This window comes from Narcine bancroftii, chromosome 13 (genome assembly GCF_036971445.1).
Source record: "Narcine bancroftii isolate sNarBan1 chromosome 13, sNarBan1.hap1, whole genome shotgun sequence".
In the NCBI taxonomy this organism is placed as follows: Eukaryota; Metazoa; Chordata; class Chondrichthyes; order Torpediniformes; family Narcinidae; genus Narcine; species Narcine bancroftii.
This window is the reverse complement of record NC_091481.1, coordinates 13,958,547-13,977,903: the sequence shown is the minus strand read 5'-3', so window position 1 is coordinate 13,977,903 and position 19,357 is coordinate 13,958,547. Positions and strand designations below refer to the sequence as shown.

The 19,357-nt window shown below is 45.3% G+C and overlaps 1 protein-coding gene across 1 annotated transcript in view; it reads right to left on the bottom strand.

Moving 5' to 3' along the window:
- The window catches only part of kcp (kielin cysteine rich BMP regulator), a 116,485-nt gene extending 100,862 nt beyond the window's left edge, over window positions 1-15,623 (bottom strand). Inside the window, exon 1 of the mRNA XM_069909863.1 lies at window positions 15,514-15,623. Coding sequence (XP_069765964.1) covers window positions 15,514-15,616 — 103 coding nt within the window. The 5' untranslated portion in view covers window positions 15,617-15,623. The remainder of the gene's footprint in view (window positions 1-15,513) is intronic.
- Between the last annotated feature and the right edge of the window lie 3,734 nt (window positions 15,624-19,357).

Here is a 19,357-nt window from a genome sequence, read left to right as displayed (position 1 = left end):
TATTCCCTTAAATCTACTCCCAAGTCACTATTACTCCTAGGGTAATAACTTTTTAAATGTAAACAGCAGAACACACAGAGGGTGACCCATTTAAACTGTGTACCGCAATTTGCAGAAAGCATTGGGGTGCATCCACGGTGGAAAAAGACAGTTACCACAATGTTTATGTATTGTCATGTCTTTTCTTTGGCTTGGCTTCGCGGACGAAGATTTATGGAGGGGGTAAATGTCCACGTCAGCTGCAGGCTCGTTTGTGGCTGACAAGTCCGATGCGGGACAGGCAGACACGGTTGCAGTGGTTGCAGGGGAAAATTGGTTGGTTGGGGTTGGGTGTTGGGTTTTTCCTCCTTTGCCTTTTGTCAGTGAGGTGGGCTCTGCGGTCTTCTTCAAAGGAGGTTGCTGCCCGCCAAACTGTGAGGCGCCAAGATGCACGGTTTGAGGCGATATCAGCCCACTGGCAGTGGTCAATGTGGCAGGCACCAAGAGATTTCTTTAGGCAGTCCTTGTACCTTTTCTTTGGTGCACCTCTGTCACGGTGGCCAGTGGAGAGCTCGCCATATAACACGATCTTGGGAAGGCGATGGTCCTCCATTCTGGAGACGTGACCCACCCAGCGCACCTGGATCTTCAGCAGCGTGGACTCGATGCTGTCGACCTCTGCCATCTCGAGTACTTCGACGTTAGGGATGAAAGCGCTCCAATGAATGTTGAGGATGGAGCGGAGACAACGCTGGTGGAAGCGTTCTAGGAGCCGTAGGTAATGCCGGTAGAGGACCCATGATTCGGAGCCGAACAGGAGTGTGGGTATGACAACGGCTCTGTATACGCTTATCTTTGTGAGGTTTTTCAGTTGGTTGTTTTTCCAGACTCTTTTGTGTAGTCTTCCAAAGGCGCTATTTGCTTTGGCGAGTCTGTTGTCTATCTCGTTGTCGATCCTTGCATCTGATGAAATGGTGCAGCCGAGATAGGTAAACTGGTTGACCGTTTTGAGTTTTGTGTGCCCGATGGAGATGTGGGGGGGCTGGTAGTCATGGTGGGGAGCTGGCTGATGGAGGACCTCAGTTTTCTTCAGGCTGACTTCCAGGCCAAACATTTTGGCAGTTTCCGCAAAACAGGACGTCAAGCGCTGAAGAGCTGGCTCTGAATGGGCAACTAAAGCGGCATCATCTGCAAAGAGTAGTTCACGGACAAGTTTCTCTTGTGTCTTGGTGTGAGCTTGCAGGCGCCTCAGATTGAAGAGACTGGCATCCGTGCGGTACCGGATGTAAACAGCGTCTTCATTGTTGAGGTCTTTCATGGCTTGGTTCAGCATCATGCTGAAGAAGATTGAAAAGAGGGTTGGTGCGAGGACACAGCCTTGCTTCACGCCATTGTTAATGGAGAAGGGTTCAGAGAGCTCATTGCTGTATCTGACCCGACCTTGTTGGTTTTCGTGCAGTTGGATAATCATGTTGAGGAACTTTGGGGAGCATCTGATGCGCTCTAGTATTTGCCAAAGCCCTTTCCTGCTCACGGTGTCGAAGGCTTTGGTGAGGTCAACAAAGGTGATGTAGAGTCCTTTGTTTTGTTCTCTGCACTTTTCTTGGAGCTGTCTGAGGGCAAAGACCATGTCAGTAGTTCCTCTGTTTGCGCGAAAGCCACACTGTGATTCTGGGAGAATATTCTCGGCGACACTAGGTATTATTCTATTTAGGAGAATCCTAGCGAAGATTTAGCCTGCAATGGAGAGCAGCGTGATTCCCCTGTAGTTTGAGCAGTCTGATTTCTCGCCTTTGTTTTTGTACAGGGTGATGATGGTGGCATCACGAAGGTCCTGAGGCAGTTTTCCTTGGTCCCAACAAAGCTTGAAAAACTCATGCAGTTTGACATGCAGAGTTTTGCCGCTAGCCTTCCAGACCTCTGGGGGGATTCCATCCATACCTGCTGCTTTGCCACTTTTCAGTTGTTTGATTGCCTTATATGTCTCATCCTGGGTGAGGACCTCATCCATCTCTAGCCTTAGGGGCTGTTGAGGGATCTGGAGCAGGGCGGAATCTTGGACTGAGCGGTTGGCACTGAAAAGAGATTGGAAGTGTTCTGACCATCGGTTGAGGATGGAGATCTTGTCGCTGAGGAGGACTTTGCCGTCTGAGCTGCGCAGTGGGCTTTGGACTTGGGGTGAGGGGCCGTACACAGCCTTTAAAGCCTCGTAGAAACCCCTGAAGTCGCCAATGTCCGTGCTGAGCTGGGTTCGCTTGGTGAGGCTAGTCCACCACTCATTTTGGATCTCCCGGAGTTTGCGCTGAAGATGGCTGCATGCGCGACGGAAGGCTTGTTTCTTCTCTGGACAAGACGGCTTTGTAAGGTGAGCCTGGTGGGCAGCTCGCTTCTTTGCCAGCAGCTCCTGGATTTCCTGGCTGTTTTCGTAGAACCAGTCCTTGTTTTTCCTGGAGGAGAAGCCCAGAACCTCTTCAGTGGATTGCAGTATGGTAGTCTTCAACTGATCCCAGAGGGTTTCAGGGGACGGGTCCGTGAGGCGGATTGCATCGTCGAGCTTTGCTTTGAGGTTTGCCTGGAAGTTTCGTCTCGCTTTGTCTGACTGCAGGTTTCCAACATTGAACCTCTTTCTGGGGGCTTTACTGTTCCTGGGCTTTGGCTTGAAGTGAAGGTTGAGCTTGCAGCGAACCAGCCAGTGGTCAGTGTGGCATTCCGCGCTGGGCATGATCCTGGTGTGGAGCACATCTCGTTTGTCATTTTCTCGCACCAGGATGTAGTCCAGGAGGTGCCAGTATTTGGATCGGGGATGCATCCAGGTGGTCTTAAGGCTGTCCCTCTGCTGAAAAAGGGTGTTTGTAATGACAAGCCGCTGTTCTGCGCAGAGCTCCAACAGGAGGCGCCCATTGTCTTTGCACTTGCCGACGCCATGCTTGCCCAGGATTCCTGGCCAGGTTTCTGAGTCTTTGTCGACGCGAGCATTGAAGTCGCCAAGGATGACAACCTTGTCGGCTGTCGGGGTGCGTTGGATGAGGTTGCGCAGGTCAGTGTAGAACTTGTCCTTTTCTGCTGGTTCCACCTGGAGGGTTGGAGCATAGACACTGATGAGGGTGATGCTACGCTTGTTTTGAAGGGGGAGTCGCATGGACATGATTCGGTCCGAGTGGCCTGTCGGAAGGTTTTCGAGTTTGGAGGCAATGAAGTTCTTGACCATGAAGCCTACACCAGATAGGCGTCGTTCATCCGAAGGCTTGCCAGACCAGTAGAGTGTGTAGCCCGCGCCGCCTTCTTGGAGGCTGCCTACATCTGCCAGGCAGACTTCACTGAGAGCGGCTATGTCGATGTCAAATCTGAGGAGTTCATGTGCAATGAGGGCAGACCGACGTACAGGTCGGTGGGAGTCAGCCTTGTCTAGCATGGTTCTGATGTTCCAGCATGCTAGCTTGAGTTTGTGAGCATCTTTTGAGGGGGAGGACGTGGAGGGGGAGGACGTGGAGGGGGAGGACGTGGACCTGTCCTCGGGCCTGCACAAAGAAGCTTTTAGGTGGAGTGCAGTGCGCGCAGTACTGGCCCCACCCTTTACACCCATGGTGAGGCAGGCGGAGGCCCCGGTCTGGGCAGAGAGTTGGAGGCGGCGGCCCCAGTCAGGGCACAGGGAGAGCAGCGGCCGCCTCGGCCCCGGTCCGGGCAGTATGGACTGACCTAAGAGGGGAGGCAGACCCCTCCAGCCCGGGTAAGAAACCTGCATAGGAGAAGGCCACTCCGATATAAAACCTACGACCCAAGGACCTTGCTGCCACGTCCCAGCTTGCTTGGCCACGGCACACGATTGTCATGTATCTATCACCTATTGAAGCAAATCAGCTTGGTTAACATAATACCTCAATGTTTATCAAAAAGGACAAGTTATGAACCATGGAGAATTGCTGCTTTGCAAAATTGCACATGCCCACATCACAGTTAGGGGCTTTGTCTATTTCTATCAACTTTGGCACCATTAGTCCTTCGTAGCTATTTTGAATTAAGACTCAAACTACTTTTATCCAGGATCTGTCATAAACAAGTTTTGTCCCAAAGCCTTTTACCACACGATTGTCCGCTCCTCACATCTGCCCTCATCCCTCTCTAGAATCACTTCTCTGGTCCCCAATCCTCTTATTTCTCAGGTTCCCAGGGAAAGATTGGGGTACAAACAATATTCTAAATAGGGGATCCAAGCCAACAGCCAGGATCAAGCATGCTAAGATGCTAAGGGGCAGGGCCTTTAAGTAACCAGTTCCTGCAACTCAGCAGGATATTAGATACTGCAGTATTTTTGTTCCCACCATCCCACATTCTTTCCACCCTCCCACCCCTTCATCCCCCCTGCTCTCTCCAAATACATCTTTTCCCTTGACACTGGAGTGCAGTGCTAAATGCCAGGATATCTCTGATATTTCTTATTGTTACCAGTTCTCTTGGCCACTGACACTGGACAAGTTTGGCCCTTAGCCGGGAAAACAGATAAATCAGCAGAGATCAAATAACGCCGCTGAGCCTCTTTCCTGCTGCCACCAGAGAGACCAGGACCACTTACAAATGGATGCCTAGCATTTACTTTATTGAGCAGGATGATCAGCCACTCTCAGTCCAAATCTCCATCACCTGAGCCAAGTATCACCTCACTGATCATTTCTTCTGTGAGAACCTTCCCTTTACACCAGTGCTTCTCAACCTTGTTCTTTCCACTCACATCCCACTTTAAGTAATCCCTATGCCATCGGTGCTCTGTGATGAGTAAGGGATGGCTTAAGGTGGTATGTGGGTGGAAAGGGAAGGTTGACAATCACTGCTCTAGACCAACTTTTGCTTGAGAAAAATTGTCATTGGCCCATTTCCTCAGGAATTATGAAACCGTGCTCATAACAAGTCAATTACGTACGATTAAAACAGTTTTCAAACTTATTCTTTCCACCCACATACCACCTTAGGCAATCCCTTACTCATCACGGAGCATCTATGGCATAGGGAATGCTTAAAGTGGTATGTGAGTAGAAAGAAAAAGGTTGAGAACCACTGGTTGACAGTGATCGGAGTTTTCTTATTGACCTCGACCCCTTCTCTGCCCATTTACTTTCTCTGCATCTTATCATCATACTTTGCCATCTTGTCACCCTGCTTCAAGCTTTCACATAAGATTGGGACCAAGGTTCGAATCTTGCTCTGTCCGTAAAGAATTTGTACGTTCTCCCCTTGCCTGCATGGGTTTACTCCGGGGGCTCCGGTCTCCTCCCACAATTCGAGACGCAGGTTAATTGGGTGTAATTGGGCAGCAGGGGCTCTTGGGCCGAAATGCCTGTTACCGTGCTGGACGTCTGAAAGAAAATGACAAAAAACATGCCAGCCACTGAACTTGAGTTGATTTGTAACTGCGTGAAATTTATTGATTGGGTAGTTATGAGACGGAATGATGAAAGATACATTCTCTGATTAGCAGGGATAAGACATATGGTTCCACTCTTCTCTTTAACAAATTGCAAGTTCAATAACTCTTGGACACAAATACTCTTCCAGTCTTTTTTTTTAAAATCTCCAGCTTGTTGCTTTAACCCGGTCTTTCTGAATCTCCCCCACTGCTGTGTTCCACTCTTCTTTCTGACTTATCTCTGCTCCCAAGTGATATGTCCTTAGAAAGGGTCTCAGCTGCATCATGTTAATTCCCCACTACTACACATTTTGTCCTCAAAGAGAAGTTGAACTCTTTTTGTTCGCCTATGTGCTCACCTTTTTTTTGGGGGGGGGGGCGGGGGGAAGGAAAATCATTTCATTCAGAGAACCCTGTTTTCTAGCCTTCAGAATTCCTCTTCCAATTGGACCCCTTCAGACTGTTACTTTCATGGTAAACCCCTGGTGTCATACCACCCTCTCAGTTTTTCCATGTAACCTACTGGGATTTTGACTTTGTTCTAGGTTGCTGGGCATGTCCTACAGCTCTGCTATTAGCAGGCCTCACACAAGCAAAGAAGCAGAACCTGCTCTGATGGCCATATTTACTCATTTGGTCTCACCCTGTCAGAGGTCCACCCAGACCTCCCCTTTTTTTTCTGCAATTTAAATTGTCCTGTGTTCTCCCTTTCCTGGTTCAGATTATGGATTTCAAATCTCAAATATCAACTCTGTTTCTCTTTCCAAAGAGTCTTATTGACCTTCTGAATATGATTCTAGCATTTTCTGTTTTTATTTCAGATTTCCAGCAACTGCAGTTTGTTTCTCCATTTAAATTTTCTGATGGTGCCTAACTTCATCTGAGTGTGAAATATACAATGTGTTCAAATCATAATATTTTCTGATTGGCTAGTGATCCCTCTGCCCATTAAAAAAAGCTCCATGCCATGTTAAACTGGCCCTGGGAAGAGTTTCCTGCAATTGCTCGAAGTGGGTCTCAAAATTGTCACCAGATGTCTAACCCCAGCTGGATACAAAGTCTTTTCTGATATTTTATTGCACCATTTTACTGATGCTTAATGAAACTGATGCTGTATCCTCAGTTAGAATTTACATTAACGACTAAAACACATCCCCCACACCAGGCTGTTAAATACAGCACGCAAGTAAATGTATGAATGATGGATAAAAGAACGTAATTTTTTTAATTGTCATACATAATAGGATATAAATACAGTAAGTGAGAAACAAAAAGTTACTCCAGCTGCAGGGCATCTGAAATGAAAATAAAAACTGCTGGAAGTAGTCAAACAGCTCAGGCAGCATTTGTGACCAGAGAGACAGTTAATATTTCAAGTGGATAACCTTTTGTCAGAACTGATAATGGTTAGAAAATAGGCATGATTTAAGTTGCACTTAAGTGGAAAGGATAGGGAAAACAAAGGGACTGAGAAGCTAGATATATGAAACCAAACAGAAAGTGCAGGAAATACTCAGCAGGGCCGATCGTATCTGTGGGGAAGTAACAGAGATAATGTTTAAACTTTATGTAATTTCATCAATACCTCCAAAAGTCAATGCAGAGCATCACTTATTGAATTAGCTCTGTGAGATCTGTAAATTTTTGACATGAAAGTTCCTTTTTAAGGTTAAGATTTCTTTATTGTCATGTAATAATACATCAAAAATGTAATATACATTTAATGTAAATGTAAGGCAAACAAAGAGTTGTCATGAGAATTGTCTGGCACTTCTAATAATAAGAGAAAGAGAAGCAAAAAGAGAGTCCCTTCAGACACACTGAATGTCTGTAGATTTGCCTCTAGCACTCCTGCAGCTTCTGCAACCATACGTCTCCTGTTCAATCCATTGGCAACCCAAGCTCCAGATCCAAACACAATGTTATCAGGAAACCTTCAGCACCAGAGGCCCTTTGGGAGCCCTTCGTGCCCACAGCATCCTGTTGAATCCCAGTCTCCAGCAAGTCGCAAATTACCCACAGCCAGAGTGGGTCCTTCAGCCACTGAGCCTCTTGCTGGTTTTCTGACATGGACATCGTCGCTGTAGGGTTGTCAATCATGTTCCCCCCCTCCAATGGGGGGAGAGGGGGGTGTTCTCCCCACTTCTAGTGCCCTGCACCAGTCCGCTGCTCCCCAGAATCTGGAACCCCTTGTGGTACACTGCCCAGCATAGGTACTACTCCCCCGGAATCTGGAACCCCTTGTGGTACACTGCCCAGCATAGGTGCTGCCATTTTGGGCACAGACCACCGTAGTTGCAATATATTTTAAAAAACACCATCAGCACCTTTAACAGGCCATTTAAAGCCTGTATGGAGCCATCGGCATTACAACAGGGCAGTAGACCTGGAGATTATTATACGCACATATCCAAGTCCATTTCATTGACACACATTACAACTCTCTATTACAGATCCAGTGGAAAACTATTTGTACTTGCTATAAAAACACAATGCTGGAGACATTCAGTAGGTCAAACGGTGTACTTTATATAGCAAAGATATAGATACATAACCAATGTTTTGGGGTTGAGCCCTTCATCAATTTGTACTTGCCTCCTTTTTCAAAATCACAGTTCTACTTTCGGTCCCTAAACCAATTTTAAAGACTCCTTTAATCCTAAAATGATGTTACTTTTGTTTGCATCCAACATGCTGCAATTGCCAAAGTACTTTTCAACATGAAGGGATTTTAAGTACGCAAGTCTGTTGGCCTCATAGTAGCCACCACTGTTATTGAAATGGCAGAAATCTTTTTACTGGAGTTGAGAAATTTACATTGAGATCATCAACCATGCCATCAGCATTTAATTTTTAAAATTTCTATTTAGACATTCAGCATGATAAAAGGCCCTTTCGGCCCACGAGCCCATGCCACCCAATTGACCTACAACCTCTGTATGTTTTGAAGGGTGAGAGGAAACTGGAGCAATGGGAGAAAACCCACGGAGAAATGGGGAGAACCGTACAAACTCCTTACAGACGGTGCCAGATTTGAACCTGGGTCACTGGTGTTGTAACAGTGTTGCACTAACCACCACAAACCTAATTTGTCCTATTCAACCATTTACTTATCTCTTGCAACTTGAATAAAAAAATTGCAAATGCTAGAAATCTGTGAAGAGTAAAACACAGTTAACAATGAAAGGTCACTGCCTTGAAGTGTTATTTCTGTTTCTTTTTCCACATTTTCTGTCCGACCTAAAAATCATTTTTAGTCCTCTCTGATTTTCATGTTTGAATTGTGCTCACTTTTATATCAGTGGCTAATTGAAATCTCTCCACAGAAGCTGCGTCACTTGCTGAGCGTTTCCACCATTTTCAATTTTTGTTCCAGATTTTCAGCTTTGCAGGTTTTGATTTTCATTCACTAATTTTTTTTTTACCCCTCACGTTTTCTCTTTGCTTCTTTTGTTCTTTTTTATCAACACCTCTTCTCTCTTTCAGGTCTTAACTTGCTCACAACCGCGTCACACGAGGACCTTTACTCTGTGTGCTGTACTTCGTGTATTTAAAGAGAGAGTGTGAGGAAGCATTTCTAAGTAATTCACCAATGTTGTATCTTCCCCCTTACCATCAAATGGGGAACTCAGGTAGTGGTTCTGGTCACTTTCTCAGAAGGACACAAGATATAGGAGCAGGAGTCGGCCATCTGGCTTGTTGAGCCTGCTCCGCCATTCAAATGTGATCATGGCTGATCTGATGATTGGCTCATCTCCACCTACCTGCCTTTTCCCCATATCCCTTAATTCCCTGCTTTGTAAAAATCTCTCCAACCTGGGCTTAAATCTATTTACTCAGATTGTTTCCACTGTTTCAAAGCGCATCGAATTCCACCGATTCACAACCCTCTGGAAAAAGCAGTTCCTCCTCTCCTGAGGCTATGTCCCCTAGTTCTGGTCTCCCCCATCAATTTAAACAACCTACCTTATCTATGCCTTTCATAATTTTATATCTTTCTGTAAGATCCCCTCTCATTATTCTAAATTCCAGCAAGTACATTCCAGGTGACTCAATCTCCCTTCAAATATTCTTAAAAACTTGTATATCATGGCTAATGTGATTTATGGTGTGAAAAATAAAAAATTAAAAAAAAAATAATAATCTTAAAAACTGACCATACACAAAACTCTGTGACAGAGAATTTTTAAAATATATATAAACATTTTTTGTAAAACAATATTTCCTCCTTCTGGACAAACAGTACACCATGATACACTCGCCCCCCCCCCCCCCCACCCCCAGTCCCAGATCAAGATACTCCAGGTGAGGTGCACTTCCCATCATTTTAAAATATAGCTGCTATTTTACTCATTCTTTCCTCATTAATTCCTGGGATGAGGAATGTTGTACTTTCTCAGAAGGACATAAGATATAGGAGCAGGAGTCGGCCATCTGGCCTGTTGAGTCTGCTCCACCATTCAAATGTGATCATGGCTGATCATCCCAAACAAATGAATCTATCCAGCTCTGGCTTAAAGCCAAGTACATAATGCTTTAAGCACAGAGTACCAAAAAAATTGCAAACACTACTCCAAACACACTAAAGGCCTGCATAATCTCAGCAAGACATCCTGAATTTCAAAGGAGCTACAGTACAAAAATAAGTCCAGCTTACAAACTGACATCATAAATCTTACGGTTTTCTTTCTCGATCATGAATGTGGACATTAACATGCCCCCTGTTCACTGACATTTTCTGGTTTTGCGTTGTGATATCTTGCTTTTTGAGTATTCCCATATTATCCTCCAAATGAGCGACATCGTCTCCTAATTTACTCAATAAAATCATGAATGTTTGAACTTTAGCCTCAAATTCATTTCCCTGCCTGATCTCCATATTCCAGTGTTATCCAATGTGCTTCAGTGTTCAGTGATACATATTAGCTCACCAGCTCTGTACCCCAGATTATGCAGAGCCTGAATCATACACATCCATGCTGTTCATTGCTCGGCAGTCCCTCAGGGGCTTGCTGGGTCAGGTAAATGGAACATTTCAGAAGTGGTGTGATTCTTATACCAGTTATACTGAGTTTCTGGGTGTACTCATGAATGGCGTTTTCAATACCACCACAAATGAAAGAAAGGAGAGTACAGAGAAGGTACTTAGGAAGCTAAAAGGTCTAAAGTCAAGTCTTCTGGACTAGATGGAATGTACCCTCATGTTCTGAAAGAAGTAGCTATAGACAGTGTGGAGGCATGAGTAATGATCTTCCAATAGATTCTGGCATGGTTCCGGAGGACTGGAAAATTGCAAAGGCCACTCTGCTGTTTAGAAAAGGAGAGAGGCAGCAAAAAGAAAATTATAGACTTGTTAGCCTAATATCAGTGGATGGGAAATTGTTGGAGTCAATTGTCAAGGATAAGGTTATGGAGTACTGGAGGTACATGACAATATAGGCTAAAGTCAGCAATGTTTCCTCAAGGGAATATCTTACCTGGCAAACCTATGGCAATTTTTTGAGGAGGCTAGACAAAGGACATGCAGAGAATGTTGCATATTTGGATTTTCAAAAGGCCTTTGGTAGGGTGCCGCACCCGAGGCTGCTTCACAACATGAGAGCTCATGGAATTACGGAAAAGATATGAGCACTGGTTGTTCAGCAGGAAACAGAGTGGAAATAAAGGGATCCTATTCTGGTTGGTTCCTGGTTACCATTGATGTACCGCAGGGGTCAGTGTTGGGGCCACTTCTTTTTACATTGCATATCAATGATTTGGATTGGAGAATAAATGACTTGGTGGCTAAGTTTGCAGATGAAACAAAGATAGGTGGAGGGGCAGGTAATGAGGAGGAAACGGAGAGGTTGCAGAGAGACCGATTAGGAGAATGGGCAAATGAAACACAATGTTGGAAAATGTATGGTCATGTGCTTTGGTAGAAGGAATAAAAAGGCAGACTATTATTCGGAGGGGCAAAGGGACTTGGGAGTCCTCATGCAGGATACCCGAAAGGTTAACCTCCAGGTTGAGTCGGTGGTGAAGAAGGCAAATGCAATGTTGGCGTTCATTTCGAGAGGAATAGGATATAAGAGCAAGGATGTGATGTTGAGACCTTGCTTGGAGAATGGGGTACAGTTTTGGACTTCTTATTTAAGAAAGGATGTACTGGCATTGGAAAGTGTTCCGAGATTTAAAATAATGATTCCTGGTTGAAGGGATTAGCATATGAGGAACATCTGACAGCTCCTGGACACTGCACTCCTTGGAATTCAGATGAATGGGGGGGGGGGGGGGAGAGGTGGCTCATAGAAGCAATTAAAATGTTGAAAGGTCAGAACAGACTAGATGTGGCAAAGTTGTTTCCTATGATAGAGGAGTCAAGGACAAGAGGGCACTTCAGGATTGAAGGGCACCCATTTAAAACAGAGATATGAAGGAAGTTCTTCCTTCTGAAATTTGCTGCCACGGTGTATTTGGAGGCCAGGTTGTTAAGTGTATTTAAGGCAGAGATTAATAGCTATCTGAATAGTCAGGGTATCAAAAGTTATGGGAAGAAGGCAGGGGAGTGGGGCTGAGTGGGAGAATGGATCAGCTCATGATGGAATGGTAGACTCAATGGGCCAAATGGCCTACTTCCACTTACCTTATACCTTATGGTCTTTCTTCATTGAAGGAGTATATGCTAGGAATTCCCTCAAATGAGTGGAAATACATCCTTGAATCATTTAATTGGTCGATTGTTTGATGCCATGAAGCTTGGTGATGGGAGTCTGTTTCACAATCCATATCAGAGATGCAAATGACTGGGTTCACCCATGACAGAAGACTGATTGTAATCAAGGTTTCAGTGCTGGGATTATTGCCCTCGGAGAGGACACATAATGGTTCACTCGTCCTACTTCTATCGGGTCACCACTTCGCATTTGTCATTCCAGAGAAAACAATCCCAGTTTATTCAGCCTCTCATCACAGCAGATACTCTCTAATCCAGGCAATAACATCCTGGTGAACCTCTTTTCTCCAAAGCCTTCACGTCCTTCCTGCAACACATCAACAAGAACTGCACACAATACTCCAAATGTGGCCTAACAAAAGATTTTATGCAGCTACGTGTGATGGCAGCGAAGCTGGAGCTGATTTAACGGCTGCATGGCCACTGGTGTGGACCTGGAGAGAGCGTGGAGTGGAGACACAGTACTCTCCCGCAGGATCCTAATGCCCAGCCAACTACTGATGGCTCCATACAGACTATAAATATACTGTTAAAAGAAGCAACGGTATTTTATTTTAAAATCCTGCGACCAAGGACCCGTGTTCGGCAGCGGACACAAGGCGTTGCAGACTCCAGGGGAGCAGCGGACTACCACAGGGTACCAATAACGGGGTGAACACCTCCCATTGAGAAGGAGAAGCAGAGAAGATGACTCTACAGGGGAAGGTGATCATGGTGGAGGAAGAGGGAGGGGCTCAGCAGCTGAAGAATAACACAGGCTGCTGGCGACTTGCAGTCAAAGAACTCACACCAGGCTTCAGACTGCTGGAGACTGGCTGAAGGAGTACAAGGATTCAGAACTAGGATGGAGAGAGTTCTGAGGCCAGGAGGGGCTCCCAAGGGTCATCGGATGCTGAAGGCTTCCTGATCATGTCGTAGGTTTGGATCTGGAGTTCGGGTTACCGATAGATTGAACAGGGATCTGTGTAGCTGCAGTAGGAGTGGTGGAGGAAAATCCACGGAGACTCTGAAGGGGCTCTCTTTTGCTTCTCTTTCTCTTACTGCAAGGGATGAATCTTTGTCTGCCTTACAGCAGAATAAAGCAAGTTCTGTGTAATATTACATCTGTTTTATTAGATGACGATAAAAGAATCTTGAATCATGACTTCCTAACTGTCCTATTCAATGCCTCAACCAAAAAAGACAACTATACTGGACCCCTTCTTTTTTACCCTATGTTGGTTACTTTCAGGGAGCTATGGACTTAGACTCTCAAGATCTCTCTGTAAATTATTTCTTCTGAGGGACCTGCCATTTACTGAATTCTTATACCTACCAAAGTGCATTACTTCACATTTGTCCACATTTAACTCCATCTGCCTTTCTCCACCTATGTTTTCACCTGATCAATATCCTGCTCTATCCTCTAACAAACTAACAATCTATCTCACTGTCCATAACTCAATTAATTTTTGTATCATCTGCAAATTTACTAATCAGCCCACCTACATTTTTGTCAAAATAATTTATATACAATCACAAACAACAGAGATCCCAGCACTGGCCCCTGCCAAACACCACTGATCACAGACCTCCAGTCTGAATATTTATCCCTCCAACACTCCCTTCTGTCTTCAATGGCCAAGTCTCCATGGATCAGACATACCTTAGTGTTCTGGATAAGCCTGCCATAAGGAACTTTATTGAATCCTCATACAGTAATACTATTTAAATACTATTTAGTACTGTTCTGAGTCAAGTCATGTCAAGCTTATTGTCATCTGATTGTACAAGTAAAACCTGAAAAAATAGCATTCTCTGGTTCTTGGGGCAAAACAAGCAGTCAGACAACCAGACAAAACTCACATACAGTCAAACAATACATATGCAGAACAAGTATTTCATCTATATAAATAAATATTGTTTCATGAATATGAGAGTCTTGGATAGTTAGTGTGAACATTTCCTTTGGGTGTTCAGCGTTCTCACTGCCCGTGGGAAGAAGCTGTTCCTCAGCCTGGTGGTGCTGGCTCTGATATTCCTGTATCTCTTCCTCGATGGGAGTAGCTGAAAGATGCTGTGTATAGGGTGGAAGGGGTCCTCAATGATTTTGCGCGCCCTCTTCAGACAACAATCCTTGTAGATCACATCGTTTGGGGGAAGGAAGGGGAAACTCCAGTGATCCTCTCTGCCACTCTTATGGTCCTGTGGATTGAACTCCGATCCATTTATCTGCAGCAAATGTACCACATTGTGATGAGCTGGCCAGGACGCCCTCGATAGAGCTCCTATGGAAGGTTGACATAATGTGGCCAGTAGACTTGCCCGGTTCAATCTTCTCAGGAAGTACTGTCACTCTTGCACCTTCCTTACAAGCAAGGGGGCTATGCCCCCCTCCAAATGAGATATTATGCCCCTCCACCCGAACACAAATGGCATACGAAACTGCCACACGAACTGCAGTTTGTGTCCCCCACAGTTACCCTAATGCCCCCCGATTAGATTTGTTCTGACATCAACTCTGATGGCAAATGAGGAGACGTTGAGTGTCCACGATAGGTCACAGGTTCAGTGAACTCCAAGGAACTTGGTGCTCTTTTCTTTCTCTACTTCAGATGATGTGTAGTGGAGGGTGGTCATTCCTGGTCCTCCTGAAGTTCACCAGCATCTTGTCCACACTGAGACTCGGATTATTACTCTCGTACCATTTCACGAGAGTTTCCACCGCTTCTCTGTAGTGTGACTCCTTGTTGTTGGTGATGAGGCTGATGACAGAGAAGAGGTGGAACGAGGCTTTCCCGTGCCCTACAATGACTGACTATATCTCGTCATAACTGGAGATACACTGTGAAAGATCTCAGCCAACCTGTATAGCACCTATGGTGCAGCGACAAACCTGTATCCACAAGTACCAGACTCCAATCTCAGTTGCATTAGACTATCTCACCATTTTAAAAAAACTTCTACTCACAAGAATAGTTACTCAGTGTCTAGGGGCAAATGTGGAATCTACTGGTCACTCTCATCCATGGCTCAACAGAGTTCATCCGACCTGGAGATTTCAGCCCTCACATAGAGAAGTCTGAGAGGCCCCCACCAACATATTTGTGAGCTTTTCACCCGCAAGCTGGTGTTTGCGATACGCAGTTTCTGATTAGTCTGCCTGGACACAGGAAAAGAGAAGTGAGGCACAAAAAACTCTCTGAGACACAAGAGTGTAAATTGGAAAAGAGACCAGAACAACTGTCAACAGGCATTAGCTCTGCAAAATGAAATTCTGTCACCATGGAGTCTGTGGGTGAAAAGGATGAGAGACAGGAGCCAGTACTGTCAGGAGGGGACCCAGCAGGTCACTGCAGGCAATACTGAGCAGTACACAGTACAAGTCTGACTGAGACCTCTGGGGAGAGGTCATCAATCTCCAAAAGAAGTTCTCACTTACCATTTTCCTGGTGGTAGTAGGGCTGGGAGATGTGGGTTCCAACCACTACCTGCCACAGCAGGGGTGCCTGTGCCACCAGGCACAGTGCCGGCAGCCAGGACATCGCGGACCTCCCCAGGAGCAGCCCAGTCCAAGAGGGTCCAGATGATCCACAGCAGGAGGGAGAAGGAAGAAGTGGCGGAGGGGGGAGGAACCAGAGAGGGTCTTAAAAAGAAATAAGTCGAGGAGAGGCTGGAGGTCAGTGAGTGAGGGGCAAGGGGCGGGAGGGTCCGGATCCGGGCGCTACCCTTCAGCCGGGTCTCCGGGCTGCTCCTGCGGCCAGGGCACTGCTGGCCGACGCTCGCGCTCTGCGCGGGGTGTCGACCGCTCGCTCCGATCCGATCCCGCAGTCGGAGCCGCTGCAAAAACCCGGACTGGAGCCACCCCCGTGCGGCCGGAGCGGAGGAGGCCGTGTGTGGGCTGGCTGTGCAGATCCGGGGTGGGGATGAGGGGTGAGAAGAGAGGGACGGGAGGGCTGAGTTGGCTGTGAGATAGTAACGGGTGATAAGAGGGAGGGAGCGAATGGCTTATGGGATGAGAGGGTGATTTGGAAAAGTGGGGGGAAGGGGGGGTGTTGAGTCTGAATTTTTTTTCAAAAATAGTCTTTATTTATAATAAATTATTTCCAAACAAGAAAACTTCAAAGTCTTTACACACGATGGTATCAATCATATCAGAATTTATGACATGAACATGTCACAAATTTGTTGTTTTTGCTACATGACAGTGCAAACATTTATATAAACTACGTACAAAATAAATAAAAAATAATGCAAGGAAAAGAAAAAGATAAAGCAAGGTAGTGTCCATGGTTCTTGTTCATTCAGGAATCTGATGGCAGCAGAGAAGAAGCTGCCCTTGTGCCCCTGAATGCTCGTCTTCAGGCTCCTGTTCCTTTTTCCCGAGGTAGCACAGTGACGAGGTCATGGTGGGGGTCCTTGAAGATTAGTCGCTGCTTTTTTAATACACCACCTCTTGTCGATGTCCTTGATTGAGTGAAGTCTGGTGCCTGTGATGTTGCAGGCCAAGTTAACATCCCTCTGGAGTTTTTTGTTGTCTTGAGCTTTGGCACCTCCATACCAGAGAGTGGTGCAACCAGCCAGAATGCTCTCCACTTGTTGAATTTTTTGAGTCTTTGGTGACGTACCAAATCTCCTCAAACTCCTCATTAAGTATAGCCGTTGGAGAGCCTTCTTGGTAATTGTATCAACATGGATCCTCAGAGATGTTGGCACCCAGGAATTTGAAGTTCTTGACCCACACTGTTGTTTGACGGACTTCCCCTTGGTCTCCCCATCAGTGCCCAGTCACAGAAGAACTCTAGACTGTGGTCCTTCCCCACAGTGCCCTCATGTTGGCTGCACAAAGCTCAGCGCGTCCCTCAGCACGTACACCTGCAACCTGAAATGTGCCAGTTGACAGCATTCCCTCACTGACATCTCCATATGCTGAAAGGCCAACAGGTTTAGGGTAGTTGATGGTCTTCTGAATATCTGACTCTGTGTGTGACCCTGGGAACAGCCCGTAGATGGAGGCTGGATATGTGGGTTCAGACCCAATCTGGATGAGAGTGACGTTGCAGCAGTTGGAATGGTCAAGCTGCAACTGGAATGGGTGAGCAAGACTCAAGGGTGTGAAGCAGAAGTCAAAGATGGTGTAGTTGGAACCCCAGATCCAAGGCGGGACGTTGGGTGAGTAGTGGCCTGGCTCAAGGATAGGCCGCTGTCCTGTTCTGAAAATGGCAGAGCAGAAGACTTCCATCTTATGGAAGCAGATTGAATAGAATTTTGATGATGTGTGGAGGTGGAGTCTCACCCTGAGGGGCTGGGTGGGGCAGTGTTCTACCCTGAGGGTGCAGATTGGTGTGATGTACCACCCTGATGGTGAGACAGTACCCCACCTTGAGGGTGTGGATGGGAAGAGGTCCCACTCTGAGGGGCTGGGTGGGGCAGAGTCCCATATTGAGGTTATGAGCGGGGGCAGAGTCCTACCCTGAGGGTGCAGTAAGACTGGGGACTGGATGCCAAGTATCAGTAGAACCAGAGAACAAAGCAGAGGCATGGTGGGTGGCTTATGCCTATTGATCAACTGGCATTGGGCAATAGTGCATAAGCTAATAGCCAATCTCAGTAGGAATCACCCACTCCCCATTCTATTTCCCCAATGTGATCTTGTGGATGTGATGAGAAGGCATATCGTCAAGTTGCAGTGGGATGAATTAGGAAGCAAATTCAGCACCTCCACTGCCTTTGATCTATTATGGCAAGAAGTTTAATGAGATCACGGGTGACAAAAGTGTCCACCCACAAATTGGTGGAGTAACACCCTGTATTCTGTCTGGGCACTCTCCATCTGGATGGCATTAACATCTTCTCCAGATTACATTAGGCCACTCCTATTTCTCTCTTTCCTATCCCTTTGTCTCCTTTCCTTCAGCACTCCACTCCTTCACTCTCCATTCAGAGAGCTCACCCCTTCTCCTATCATTTTTCAGATTTTTTTCTCATTCCCTCTCACCTATATCTTGTGCCCCTCCCCCTGCCGCTCCCATACTATTTTATTCAGGCGCCTGGCTACTTTTTGTTCATATCTAGGCATGAAACATTAGTTATGTATCTTTAACATTGCTATATAAAGAACGCTGCTGACAGCTGAGTTTTTCCAGCAATTCTGTGTAAAAAAACACATCTTTACTTTGCTTTCCTTCCGAAATCACCACTTGCTCACAAACTGTGCAGTGAAATTCATCCTCATCATTCAACAATCATACATATCCATCAAGCATCACTCAGACATAACACTCAGTTGTCCTATACATTAATCCTCCAAGTTCAGTTTCTTTAATCTGTAATTGGACGAAGATTGGGACGTAATTCTTAATTTGATCAACTAGTCTTCATTTTGTGCACGACATTGTTTTTTGCAATTTAAGGTGGAGCACAGAATACATATGTCTAAAGTTAAATTATCTCATTTTTATTGGACCCTTTATGTGATGTGTAACATTATTGAAGCAGCATTGATTCATATGTTTTGGGAGTGACCGCACTTACAACATTTTTGGAAAAATATTTTCCAAACTTTATCAACGATTCTTTGATTGCTTTATTTGGTTTATCTCTGGAAGAGAATATATCTCTGTCCTCAACCCAGAAGAGAATCCTAGATTTTGCTTCATTGATAGCTAGATGAGCAATTTTGATGAAGTGGAAAGATAATGCTTCACCCAATCACATTCAATGGTTACATGATATCACATCTTATTTAAGTTTGGGAAAAAAATAGATCTAATATTAAAGATGCAAAATCTGAATTTGATAAAATGTGGGGCCAATTCATGGATTATTATCATAATCTGAGGATTTAAGTTGTGTGGATGCTCCGGGGACTCCCTGTCTGGTGTCTGGGGGCCATTATTCAATTCATATTTACAATATATACAGATAACCTTGTTTCGAGGCAGGGGGTAGATTAGTGGGGAAATTTTCTTTTCCTTTTTATTGAGACAAATAAGTAAAGGCGTATTTAACTCCAGATTATGGATCATATCACAAAACATGATCACATCAGAAAAGTATAAAATCTATACATGAATTTTGCATGTATTATTTATATTATTTTTGAACATAGTACAAGTTACTTCATTATTATAATTATATAAATATAGATATGTAATAATTGGAATGTAATAATAAGATATGTAATAATTATGGTTATACCTCTAACGTGCCTGCCTGTCCCACATCGGACTTGTCAGTCACCAACGAGCCTGCAGCAGACGTGGACACACCCCTCCATAAATCTT